General features: G+C 36.9%; 1 protein-coding gene across 5 annotated transcripts in view; it reads right to left on the reverse strand.

Moving 5' to 3' along the window:
* Positions 1–451: 451 nt before the first annotated feature.
* SPECC1L (sperm antigen with calponin homology and coiled-coil domains 1 like) overlaps positions 452–14,614 on the reverse strand; it is a 72,400-nt gene continuing 58,237 nt past the window's right edge. For all 5 annotated transcript variants that reach the window (XM_030500423.1, XM_030500419.1, XM_030500422.1 and 2 more), the window contains 3 exons: positions 11,053–11,169; positions 10,144–10,203; positions 452–8,029 (listed from right to left, as the gene is read on the reverse strand). In XM_030500423.1, coding sequence (XP_030356283.1) covers positions 7,940–8,029; positions 10,144–10,203; positions 11,053–11,169 — 267 coding nt within the window. In that variant the 3' untranslated portion in view covers positions 452–7,939. The remainder of the gene's footprint in view (positions 8,030–10,143; positions 10,204–11,052; positions 11,170–14,614) is intronic.

Here is a 14,614-nt window from a genome sequence, read left to right on the forward strand (position 1 = left end):
GGAGGGTGCGAGCACACACACATGCACTGCCTTATGTGGGTTGGGTTAAGTAACATTAATTCTAATCCTGCAATGTATTACACAAGTTCCTCAAATGGAACATATTCTCTGCAATTCCTTTCTCTGCTGCTCATGTTCAAGACTACGACAACACTGGCTATGTACATGCCTTAAGTATGTACCTCTTATCTAGGGTATTCACCAGCTTATCATTTAAAACCCTTTGGGAGAAGATACTGTAAAGTATGCTGGTATAACAAGAGAGATATGACTTCCAAAAAATCCTGATGTTATGTGTATACAAATCATTCACATGCACTTCTCATCCATAGTGTATAAGCCTCCACAAACTATTTCCTGTAACATTAACTCCTGAAAAAACACGGTGTCAGAAATAGTCTTAAAATATTCCCTTTTGTAGCAGCTTCACTCAAGAAAACACGAACACACATTTTGCTATTTGCAATCTTTATTTCATGAATAATTAAGAAGAGAACATGGCAACATTGGCAAATTGAAGGCATACATACTAAATACTTATACAGAATACATTATGGAGAAAGTAAATGCCCAGATCTTTAGTGGTCCTTGCAAACTAAAAGCATATTGGGTCCTCCAAAAGGTTTAGCTTAAAATATGCTTGCTGACCTTTTAAGTTCCAACGATGAACAGCTTGTGCCTTTCAAACCAGAAACAGGGTGAAATACAATTTGAACATACTTCCAAATTTTCCTCAAACCTGTATTTGTCAGCTATAACTAGAAGCAAACAAAATGTTGTTTGGTTTTTTTTCTCCTTACCTTTTATATATACGCACTAATACACCACCCTAAGTGTTCAAGACACAAGCACTTCTTGAAACGTGTTCAGTTTTATTAAGAACCTGTAGATGTACATATGTGTATACACATGTGTGTATACATGTATGTAGATATATATATTTATGCAAAACCTCTCTATAGATGTAAAATGTCCATATATGTCAATGTGTGTGTGTAAAACATTTGAAAGGGCTCTGGAAAAAAGCGCTTGTTTTCTAGAACAAGAATTACTAAACCCATACATGTACTGTTAGGTAAGTCTACAGTTGCGTTTCAAGGGACTATAAAGCCAATACAAATCAGAAAAGCTGGATGGATGAGAAGAGTTTTTAAGAATCACCGTGTTCTACGTCACCTTTAAAAGCCACGGAAAATGAGCTTTAAATTAGCTATTTGAGAGAGATTATTGCTGGCTGCAGTGTCATCTCAAACAAGGTTAGTCCTTATCCAATGTAATGACGTGAAGTTAGAGTGAGATGTCAATAAAATTCTGTTCTTTCATGAAGTCCAAATTCATCACACTGTTCTGCTAATTCTGCCTCACACGTGAACTGAAAGAACCCTCACTCAAGCGCTGGAGGGTAGCAATTAATGCCCTTCTGTCTTTGATCTGGAGAGTTGTCCAACATTAAATGGGATCACTGATTTATTTCACATACATAGAACAACTCCTGATCATTACTGACCTAAAGTGAACTTACAGTCTGGAGGCTAATTAGTCTATGCTTTGTTTAGTAGTGTTATACTTTCTTGCCATTAGATAATATGCAGGAAAAACATTTCTGTTCAAAATAACCCTTCAGATATGTATAAAAGTGCTACTTAAAAATAGTAAAATTGACCTTACAATACACAGAAAAAGTTTCTAACAAGCTGAAATGTTGTAAATTACAAAGATTAATTACTTATGTTACATGTACTTGTGCCCTCTTTACTGAGCTGATTCCCAAGTAATCATCCTAATGGAACATATGCAATAATTGGAAACCAGTAAAAGCCTCCAGAGAAATGTCAACAATGAGACAAAAAAAGAGCAGCCTCTTTCTCCCCAGTTGTTGAAACAGAGTCCAGAAACAAAAATGACTATTCCATTATTGCAAATGCAGTCTACTGTCAAAACAGGTCAGTTCATGAACTGTGGAACCAGGACTGCCAATGGCTCCTCCGCAGCAGGAAATGTCCACTGGGCTTCCTAACTACCATATAAATAAACTAGTTACATGCAATTAAAATAATACACATATCACTAGAATGAAAATGCACGTAATACATAGCTATACTGGGGCAAAGTAGGTTTTAAGCATTAACTTCTCCAAACAACTTGTTTGTATTCTGGAAATCTATGCAACATACAAAAGCCTTAGAAAAGTGCAACAAAACTAGCTTCATGACATTTTTCTTTCCACTTCCATAAATACAATCCCATAAAATTATTATTAAACAGAAGCATACTTCCCAGTGGAGAACAAACGTGCCACATTTCAGCTTTGTGTAAGGGATTTTGGCTAAACTGAAACCCCCTGAAAATAGGGGATTAAAATGAAACCAGTTTAACTGCATCGGGCTGCCATAATATTCTGCCAAAAGCTTACCCTACTGTTTTGCATCCACAAGTCCTGCTGGAACTGATTGGAACTTTATGTGCAACTCTGTGGCAGACAGTGGCATAAGGGTAAAGAATATTCCAAGTAAAAGCTAAGCTAATGTCAGTTGGAAGAAGTCATCTTGTAGTCATAGGTTTTACTGAAGCTTCAGGATGAGGAGATAACTCTATTATTTCAGAATGAATGAATTGACAGAGACGAGGACAGAGGCCTTGTCAAACTGAGTTCAAGGGTGCTGCATCCCAACAACTGGCAAGCACAAATACATAAGGAAAAAAGGACACTTGTATCAACACTAACAGAAATCAGAACTGTACAAACCTTGATCTTTTAAGTTACTTTACATTAATTATCAAAAGCATACTTGCTACATATTCCAGATGCTTAACATCTTGGCTTTGACAATTACACAGTGTACTACAACAATGATACTGAAATCAGGGAATACAACAGAAAAAACTTACATGAATGAAGGACTGGGAATGCTCAGCAGGCCAGACAGGAATTTAAAACCCATCTAGCCACTCTCCTTGGAAGGCAGAAACACTGTCAGAGCCACCTTTCTAAACAAGGACAATTAAACATACATTAGAGATGTCTGTGAACCCTTAACTCATCTAAGGAGTTGATAACTTGAGGGCAAGAACACGTGATGGACACCCTGGGATGATGTAGGCTGTATGGGAGATAAGGAAGTCATGGGAAAGTTAAGCAGTTCTAACACGTTTCGCCAATCAACACAAAGGGAACACACTTTACACTTAGGAAGGCACGGTGGCACGTCCAGAACTTGTGGATGACAACTACACTTTAATAGCAGTTCTCTCCACATCATTTCTCAAAGTGGTTAATATTACTGAGCATTCAGACACTAACACTAGCTTAAAGAAAGGAACTGCAGAAATAGAGCTTGGCAGAACATGAAAATAAACCAGAAATAAGTATTTACCAAGTCAAGGGAAGGACCACAACCAAAGTATATAGTCAAATCAGCCTGTACATGGAGACTAGTATTTTAAAATCCTCTCTCTTAGGCCACCTCAGCAAGAGTATTACTCACAATAGGCAAAAAAATAGCATAAAGGTCTACAAATGGATTCCTTCCCAGAAGAATTCAGCCCCTTATCAGCTCTTGCTTGATGCAGCCTGCAGTTAAGCTGTGATTGTATTAGCTGCAAGAGGCAAATAAGAAGTAAAGTCCCCACATGAATCACATGAACACAGTTTTAAAGGCTTAACTTTAGCCTGTGCATAGCTTCACACCGGCTGCCCAGAGGGGGCAGCTTTGGAAGATACTGTCAGGTATCACCTGAAACCAGAGAGCATTTCCAAACCAGTCACAAGCAGAACATGGAAAGTAAGAAAAACACCTAGAAGTTCCCAAATAATTTTGTTTAAAACAAGGCTATAATGAAATCTGTACACTGGGCCAAAACTGTATAGCAATAGAGAGAATTGAGTACAAGTAATTTTTTGGTGATGCAAAAGATGCAACAGAATGCAAGTGTCTGGAGTGTTGAATCAGGGAACTGAAAAAAGAATAGGTAAAAACTTAACATTGATATCATTAACAGAAATGAGATGCGAATGAGAACCTTTTGTCACAGATACAAAATTCTTAAGGCAGGTCCTCAGCACTTTAAACTACTGTACTGCCAGCAACAGCCAAAGTGATTTCTCCTTTTGCATGTAAACCCAGAGTATGACTGCTGCCAGTGATATTAATGTGAGTTTACACCAATACATTAAAGCTGAGTTCATTTAGCTCTGGCATGATGATGGGCTTTACAGAAAAACACAAACTGTAGAAGCATTTTACAAAATTGGAGACAAAAAATTATCAGAAATGCTACTTGTAAATTCAGGAATATATTTTATGCAAAAGAGAAGAAAATTTACTTTTAAATCAGAATATGCTGTAACTGAACACAATATTCTGGATAACCTACCCAGAAACACAATTTTCAAAGGGAAAATTTCACTCACCATTTTTCAGAGGCATGAGAATAAGAGGTCTTTGTGAGGGCCAGAGTGTCACACCAGAGGTAATAAACTAGTGTTTCTATTTAAATAGACAACCAAATCAAACAAAACGAACTGAAAACCAAATCAAATGTTATCCACTCTGAAGCCACGCCAGTTCTGTTACTGTTAGATGTTCCATATTAAAACTTCTCCAACAGAATTTTCCTGAATAAACAAAATTAAGTTTTTCCTCCCACCCCTTCTTCATTGGTAAAGAAAATCCCACAAATGTTCATTCAATTTGTTGCTAATGATCTTGCATGAGGATGATAACTAGCCAAACCAAATCCACATCTGGCTCTGAACTGACCTCTCTGGTGTATGGAAGTGTTTCAGTAAACAGGATCAAAAGATGATATACTTGTATCTGCAGCAATATGCTTAACAGCTCCATTTTGTTGCCCGCTCCACCCCTGCAGCTGGCAATGACTAACCCTGATACGCTACAGCACAGGCATTTGCAAGGCACATATTAAAATGCAATAACATAATTTGATGATAAAATATTTGTCCTTTTTTTAGTACATTCAGAAATATTTTCTGGATTAGAAAGGAAAGTAAATCAGCATAAACTTGCACTTCAGATGTACAAAAAACCCCAGGCTGTTTCAGGATTAACAATGAGGAGGAACCAAACAGAACAGTACCATCCATGTCCAGAAGGACTACAGCTATTCTTCCTCTTGAAAAACTGAATGCAGTTTGGACCTTCAGAAAAAGAATGTTGTAGAGTGCAGCAGAATGCTTGTTTTGTATCTCCCATTGCTTCATTACTTCCACTTGGACAGCAGCTGTGCAGCACCTTCTATGTAAAGGCTCAGATATATCATTATAGGAAACACTCTTCATGAAGCCCAATATTCCTTTACAGAGGTTTATCAGACGGATCACACCAAGAAGAAGTTCACAGAGCTCTGAAGTTGAAAACGAGGTAATGTTTATAATTACTAATAACTTCTTTTTCCTCTCTCTCTATGAAGACTAGCAGTTCATCTTTTTAACAGAAAGTATCTGGGAAATGTGATTTCCCCTTTTACAAATGGTGATACTACTAGTGTTATTCCAGTTAAGGACTAATAGAGCATACCAGGTAAATGAAGTTGACCACTGGACAGAAAAAAATTAGCTTAAAGCTCAAATTACCTTAAGAAAAGAGGTCATGAGTGAATTCAGACCAAGAAATGCTCTCCTTTTCATTAGAAAAATATTTTCTTTAAATCAAACGCAACGAAGAAGACAATTCATAGATAAGGAAGTCTGTCCAGAGGATGAATACGAAGTTTTTTGAACACAAATGGGCAAAACCTAGAATTTATTAGTAGGAGATGGAATGTGAGACAGCAATAATACGCATTTCCAATAAGACTATTCTTATTGAAACTTACTGGAAGAAATTAAATAAACAACAATTTTTGAAGACATATATGTGAGAGGAATTTGTATTTCAGACTTTTATCAAAATCTGTTAATGAAGATTTTTCTCTTGAAGCCTCTCTTGCAAGAATTGTCTTTACGTCACATTTGGTCTTCGAATGTACTCATGAATTATCTGAGGGTATCTAGCTACTTTTAGGGTACTAAAGAACTGTAAGTGTGTATGAGACCCTGCTGCTCTGAAAACTTCTCCCAAGTCCTTCAGCATGGATTAAGTAGTTATGCTGCAACTTTTCATAATTCTCACAGGCACATATCAGTGTAAGCACATATTTTTACACAATGCTAGCTGCTAGAGACATGCTGAATTATTACTCTTTACATGGGCTGTTCTTCAGATGATAGATTTTTGGATTTGGCAATAATTTTGAGTGAAAACTGTGCTTTTATACCATGATGAAGTTTCACAGATGCCAAGCACAGTTGCATGCACTGCGTTAACATCCTTAACAGTCATAAGAGCACCACAGAAATGGCAGATTCATTTTCTTTATAACAGGATTACTGTGTTGAAAGAGCAAGTGCTTATAAATAGCAGTTGTTACAGAACTCGCTTCTAAAGTAGGCTTCTGCTCAATATTAATGAGAGATGTTCAACTGTGGATTAACTGCTGATAAGTATTCAGAAAAATAAGAGGCAGAAGCAATGATAGCGTGAAGTCTTCCCTTGATTTGACAAACAAGATTTCAACAAACAGCTTATTACAAATGGATATATGAAATCATTCTGAGCTATTAACATTCCACACAAGGCCCTGAAGTGCCAGTATTTATCAATTCAATGATCACTAAGGCACTTACTTGAACTCTTTTGCCCAAGAACTGTTAGGTACATTTACATGAATTCAGGTACATTTTAGGAAAATAGAAGTTGAGCAGACTAAAGTTTCTCAGTTTCTTCCTTGTGACAGTGAGTCATTTCCACGCAATATTCACGACTGCTGGGTGTATACACATTACATCAGTTCCTCCATAGTTCTTGTCAGAGAATGTCTCACCTTCTGTCAGACAGATGAGGATGTGCAAGATCAATGAAAACCACACAGAAAACATGGCAAAGATGGATTTTGAGACAAACTACTTCATTATTACATCTTATTGAAAATATCTTCTCTGCAGAGGAAATGCTATCCCAGTTCCAAAATTCTATCACGGAAATCCATGACGTATGTTCATATTGCTGTAAAGCCTGGGGTAGCTGTGTGTGCTACACAGACAAGGGAGGAATAGTGGAAAGAACAAGCCATGCAACGGCTGATTATTGATTCATTTCTGTTATAATGGAAGCACAGGGAGTTTGGAAAGATTCCTTGAAGTACAGCACACCCTGAAAACCAGGAGCTGTGTGTGCTAGTCTTTACAATCCATAAAGTTGGAAGCCACATAGCTGTGACAGAGGTAGGCTTATAATGAAGCTTTAGAATGGAGAGTTCTTCTGTGCCAAATTTTTCGAGGTATTGAGAGCACTTTTCCACTCAATTTGTCATTAGGAATAAAAGCTTGTTTTCCTAGAATATTGTGCACATTTAAAAGGAGGGAAAATAGCTGTAAAGGCAATAACTAATTTACCATCAAGAACTCTACTGTATTGGGGTGCCACATGCTGTGGGTAAAATATTCAGACTCTGCGGTATCAAGATGCTACAGAAAGTTCAGTAATATGATGCCATGTTAGCCTTTTCCTTCTTAAAGCTTTATCTTTGCTATATGCTATAGGATCCATTCATCTCAATCTCCTAGGAAAGAAAGCTTCAGGAAGTCTGGCTGGAAAGGCAGCACATAAGTAGTCCAGGCTCTTTAGGCTACATAATTAATCTGAATAGCTTAACAACTCGGGTTACTCCAAGTACTGTGGCAACAAGTTCTTGCTTTTAAACAGTTATTTCCAGGCTTAGTAGCTGAAGCATTCTGAGGCAATCCAGGATAGCATCACTGAAGTTTGAGGGGACTCCAATGTTGCCAGTTTTCAGTGAAATAGGGATTAGCATTCAGTAAGGTTTCCATCTGGTAACTCATGTTGGTTCTATCCCATGGATCTTTTGAATTATTAGGGTTTCAGGTTTCAAAGTACTTGTAAATTGCTGTAACATACAGCATGACATTCTGCCAGTCTGGACGCTCAGTTCGCACCATTTCATTGATGTCCTGTCACAGAAAACAGATTGGTCAAAATCAGGAATGACAACCTTGTGAGTAATGTGGTAGTGTTTTTACAAATTCCTGGGAATGGTAAATCTGTCAAGTTTCCACAATTTAAAGCACTGATGAAGAAAGCTCTGTTTTCTTCCATACATCTTTGTATTACTAAGAAAAGGTAAACGGCTATGAATAGCGTATCTGTAGATGGATATTTTGTTGACTTAAGATTGAAATGTCTAATGCTGTGCATGCTGGAATTGTCCCCCACTCCGTACAACACTACAGTAGTCAAGATTTTAGTGTTCACATACCCCCTACACCAGCCTCCAAGTCAAGGCAATCTACCTAGAAACTGTGAGCATAGAATCAAGGCTCAGATATTAACTGAAGCTAAAGTTAGAAATTCCTAGCAGGGTAAGAGTCATCAATAAAGAATTCAATCCCTTTTTACAGCAGACTACTGAACTTCAGATTACTTTAGATGTATTTTTGAGTAAAGAGGCAAGGAAGAAGAAAGTTTCCTACCAATTTGGGTATATCCGAGAGACAAAAGCCATGGGTTTGTGTCTAACTGATCGGCCAGTTCACACGTTTCATAGTAACAGTCCACCAGACTGCTGCCAGTGAATAAGCAGCATAAACAAAGTCTGATCTACCCTTTTCAGCACATGTACAAAGGAAAACAGAGTGATGTAGTTTCTAACAATTTTTGTTTACTGTAAGGTTCTGGTTTGTTCCCTTTGGGTCCAGGAGCCTCCAGAACTCAAAAAGAGAAAGTAATTTTTTTTATTTTCCACAAGGAAGTAGCTAAACACTTTCTTACTCAGGAAGCAATAACTTCCTCTTACATTACCATGACTATTTAGATACAGGAGTTTTCACACCCTTTTTCACCCTTCACCCATCGACAAAGAAAAAAAAGAAATCCACAAATATACATGGTACACACTGCATGTGTAGGTATGTAAATAGAAACTAAATCCTTAAGATGGATATAATTTGCACTGTAGAAAATTTAATTCTATTCACTTTGCCTTTTTAGAGCATCTGTAATTACATACATGACAAAATGAAAGGACAGGCTGAAGATGAATTATGTAACAACTGCGGCAGTTATTTTCCACAATCTAGTTCTTACATCAGCACTTGGTAAGAAACTTCCATGTTTCAAATCACTGACAATGCCTAAGTACGAAAGCGCAACAGTTGCACTGCCATTGTCAGCAAATACAATGCTGGAGGAGTAAAAGCACTGATAAGGATCAAGGAAAGTGTTATTTTTAAAGATGTGTGACTTTGTTGTATTATTAGTTGCCAACTATGGCAGCTTTGTTAGAATTTAGGTTACAGAAGTATCAGTTCAGTATCCTCTCTGATACTGGCAATTTTAGCTGGGAAGCTCCCAATTCCATACCTTCAGATAGCTTCCTTTTCTAGTAAATATGATACTGTTGAAAACTAATTCTTTTAAGCTACAATTTGTATAAGAAAGCTTATTATAAACAATAATCTTTACAAAAGCTTACAATTATTTAAAATGATGACAAATTAAAAGTTTAAACTTGAGAAGTAAATCCTGACTTTCATATTACGCTGACTAAAAGAACAAATTACATAGTATGATTTCTAACTCCAGAATCCCAAAAATGCCAAGTAATTTGAAAGTAGGTCAGAGGCAGGAGAGAATTAATGAATTCTTGAACACTGTATCATACAACTATTTCTCAAATACATTGTCTTTATTATTATTTCTTATGATGCTGAGAAATGAGTTTTGGTGAACTTTGCTTTTATAGCTCAAGAGTTTATCTGCTATAGGCTATCAGCAACTGCCTTTGCTGCAGCTGGACTACAGGTCTGTATCTCAGCCACTATTTAATGCAAAAACCATGTAAAGCTTAAGTTATGACAGTGGGCTTATTAAACAAAGCCACTTTGTGGGATAGGCAGTCTTTTTTATGTTTTTCACTCAAGTATGACACAGGGGCAATAACCTCTAGCTGAGCTCATCTGCTGCTGTTTTTAAGTACAAAGCAATAAAATCTTTCAAAAGTACAAAACAGAATAATCTGATTTCTATAAATGGCTCATAATTCATTCAGTATGCATTTTAAACTTACCAGAGTAGATTTGATGCCAACACTTTCAGCTGCCTGAAAAGCCAAAGTGAAATTTCTTCTCTGTATGAGATATAAAAACATGTTAGAAGCCAAGGAAGTATTACTTAAAGCATAATAAAGCGGTGTTACAAATGTTCATAGTAATGCTGCTACTTTTGCTTCAAATGGAGTTTGTAATTTGAAAATGGAAAATTTGTATTAATTCCTCATTCAGAAGATAGAGTTGAAAAATCAGTCAGTAAAGAATGACTGAGTTAAAAATGCTAAAGAAGAGATTATTTATTCTTTAAAAAGCATAAATATTTTCATGTGTTAGTGAAATATTCTTGTATTTTTTTAGGATGCATTATCATGAATAATATGTCTCCAGATAACACACCATTAGGTACTAACTGTAACACCCTAGAATACATACAGACAACTGCAGTCTTGACATCTTCTAGTTTACCTTTATTTGATACTATCACTTGAGAAGAGTATTACATTCACTTATGAGTATGAGAAAGTAGGATGAAACAATATCCTTGTGATATTGAAAGTGATGAACAAAACATGTCAAGAACCAAATTTGATGGACTTAAAATCCTTAAGCTTAAGCTCTCCTTGCTTCAAAAACCTGAACTGAAAACACTTTCCAACTGTTTGGGTTAAATAAAATGCCTCAGACTTAAATTTATGAACTTTTTGTTTGTTTATTTGTTATATCTGTTCCAAAGTTTTGTTTAACCCAATGTTCTCATAATACTAAAAGCTTATAACAAGAATAGCATCAAGGTAGTCTGAAGTGTTTCAATTATGAACCCTAGTAACATTGGTTTTTTGAAAACTCAAATTTGGTCATTCTTCTTTATTAACTCCTATTAATGATATAGTCTCAAAGTCCCAGGAATTGGATTTTTAGTATCTTACCTTGTCCTGGCTATTTAGTTCTTGATAGGGAATATGGGCTGGGAGGTAAGTATGGAGGACTGCACAGAAAGCCAAACCATCATTCCAGCTACTGCTGAAGTTTGTTATGTCGATATTCTTGAAGGGAAAAAAATATAAACAACATTAAAATCATAATGTAGCAAGTATTAGTTCTACCAATCCACCAATAGTTGTGGGGTTTGTTTGTTTGCTTGGTTTTTTTAAAATACCTCTGAAGAAATCAGCAGAGAAAGCGAACAATCTAATACTGAAGTTCTGTGGTAAGAAAGCAAAATGCACTACTACAGAGATGAACAAAAAAAAATTTAGTGATAAGAAAGTCAATTATCTTATATATTAATTTAAGGTAATATTAAGCTCCCTACTCCCCCCCCCCCCGCAAAAAAAGGCAAAATGTGTCTGTTAAAAGGTGTAAAATGTAGTGCTAGAGTATAGATGTGGTACACCAAGATAGAAATGCAAATAAGCTAGAGATGTATGCTTAAAATCCCTGAAACAGACAATGTGTGAATATCTCTGTTAATGTAAGATTTTACTTTTCTGTTTCTACTGCATTAATACCCAGACAAAATGTCTAACCGATGAGGACAAGTATTTTCTCTTCTGAAGAAACTATTTCTAAACAGAAACTTATGCAAACAAGAAAACAAACAAAAATTAAGTTTCATTTGGAAGTAAAAATGTTCCAATAGGTTTAAAACTGATAGTGACAGGGAATCATTATCTTTGGGACTGAAACTGAAATGGAAAACTGCAATCCTGCACTCTTGATTATTCAGTTCCAGTAGAAAACTCAGTGGCACTGGTAAAACACACCTCCCAAGACTGTGTTCATTATTGTACAAAGCGCCATCCCAGCCCAGAAGAGTTCTGAAGAAGATGCCTCTGTGACCTGCTAAATTACCGAACACTTGGCAGCAGTAAAGAGGCTAAGCGGACAGCAGTCTGTTTAAACTTTAACTGAGAAACAACCAGTAATAACAACTCACAGTTTACCTTTCAGACTTTTATGGAGAAATATAACTATTCTTTTAATATCTAACTCAGCTGGGCTTAAGCAGACACTAACTAGCTCCCCTATCCAGTCTTTAATGTAGCAGGAACTACAACCTCCAGCCACAGAATTGCAGAAACACAATGACACAAGTCAACCATTCATCTGAGAGCCATTTAATCATCATCACCTGTCTTTGACAAGACACTAAAACTCCCCAATCCTAATGCAGAAAACTCCATCCAGAGCTAGTGTTACTGTGCCATGCTGGCTGAGAACGAAGGCAGTTGTATTTCTTGTCAAAGCAATGATTTGGGTTACAAATGAAAAACAACAGAGGGAAAAAACAAAACTCAAGAATGTCTGAGTTTCCTGCTCAGCTTTAGCACTTTTTATACAAAGTCCACCAAACACAGGTTCAAGCGTACGTGCTGAGGCTCACAATGCCCAGGGCAGTGGTCTGAGCCTCGCCGGCCGCGCCGCTGCCTGCCTGCAGACGGAAATGTCATTGTTGGAGACCCCCAGTCTGTGGGAACATGTTCTTCACACAGCTTCCTCTAGCCCCAGGGCTGGGAAACTGTAACGGCACAAGGGAAAAAAAAAAAAAAAGGCAGCTCTCCCTCCTTTCTCCTCAAGAGAGACAGGAAATTGGGTTAAAATTAATGCTTGATTAAAAGTTTTTCGATGTTACTTAAATAGGCAAACAAATGCAACACAGTACAAGGCTTTAAGGAAAAAAAGAGGAAAAAATACTAAACTGTTAAAGCCAACAAATTCCTACTTGTGCTTGTTTACAAGCAACTTTTTGAAAAATTCTCTCTCCCTAGCCTGTAACCTGGACGTGAGATCACATCTCTCCCTAGCCTGAGATCACATCTGGACCAAAAGGATGGATAAATGTAGGGAGAGGGGCTTTTTCTTGTCACAGTCATCTGTGGCAAGCTAGTTAGAAAGAAATCAAATGTGAATGGCCATGTTTCCTTTGCCACACAAAAGAGGAAGAAAAAGTTCGGTCCTGGGTTTCACCCCTTGGCTGAAAGACTTTCCCTCCCTCCCCAGGATGGGCAAGTGATGTGGGAAAGGGATGAGAAAGATGTCCATTGGCATTGCCACAGCTAAATTAAACATAGGTCTGCTCAGATGTAAATGCATGCATTGAGCTAACTATAAAAGAACAATAAAATCATAGTAGTTAGAGCTACTGGAAAGCATTAGCAAATTTTTAAGTCTCAAGACTACAAGGATAGATATGACATTGCTTATTACAGTAAGGAGGAATGCTGAAGCATTGCTGAATCTGGTTAACAGTTTTTAACACACCAATTTCCAATCTAGTGACTTAATGCTGGATATTGCTTCAACAAGTACCTGCTGAATTGGTATTACTGCAGCATATGTTCTATTTACCATAGACCAGGAGTCCATTAAAGCCAGCCACCAGTCACTACAAATAAAATGAAGTTTGATAGCACCTTGTCTCACAAAGCTTACAATGTCTTTTTTCTCTCCCAGGTTGCTCCACACATTTCAGAGGAAGCACATCAGTATTTATTGGAAACTAGAAAGAGCTTAAGCCTAAACACCAGCATCACTGAAGCACAGATGAGATCTTGGTACTGAAAGAGGAATGGAAGGGTACACAGCCGCAACGTGAGAACAATAGCTTCTATTGGAAATGAGGAGCACAGAGAAAGGAGAAGCAACCAATGCAATGCTGTTAAAGCAACAAGCTGGAATAGTGATCTTTGCAAGTCAGGATGGACATCAACAGGTAAGAACGCAAACATCAAAATTAGCAAACGGGATGCTGCAATTATGTGTGTGAGATCATCAGAACCTACACCCTGCGGATGAAGAAGGAAGACTTGTGCTCAGAATATATGAAGAAAAACATTGCAAGGTATCAAAACAGTCTGGATGCACTAAAAAATAGACCTACAGAACAACTGGGGCTGAAGACAACTCTTCACTTGATGTAAAAACCAGCCAGAGTGCTTACCTCCAAAATCTAGAGACCTTTTTCATAGTTCTGTAAGTATATTCCCTCCTCTCCACATGTGAGCAAGAAAACCAGGATAAAATTGTGCTGAAAATGACAGATTAAACTAAACCAAGAGAAAGTCATCTTCCCTCAAACGTTATGGTTGTATAAATTAAAAAAAAAAAAAAAAAAAAGAAAAGAAAAAAAAGAAAAGAAAAGGAAAGGAAAAAAAAGAAAAGAAAAAAAGAACAGAAAAAATCACTTTAAATATTAGTAGCATCTGTATAATGTTGAATTTCGAATACAAACACTGGGGAAAAGGGCCACTTTATAAAGTTAACCTACAAGTTTGGTTGTTTCTCAAAAAGAACTTGGAATACCCTGTTTTTCTAAATCCTCTTGGAGGGTCCAGCTTTTATTATTAAGACGACAAGCAGAAAACAAACCCATCATCCAAGAATCTTAATGTATCCAGAGAAGCTGAATTAAATACAACGGAAGGAAACAATTAAAAGGGACTGGTTTCTGTTTCCAATTGCTCTAAGCATTATGAATTATTATTACCT

This window comes from Strigops habroptila, chromosome 11, assembly GCF_004027225.2.
Source record: "Strigops habroptila isolate Jane chromosome 11, bStrHab1.2.pri, whole genome shotgun sequence".
Classification (NCBI taxonomy): Eukaryota; Metazoa; Chordata; class Aves; order Psittaciformes; family Psittacidae; genus Strigops; species Strigops habroptila.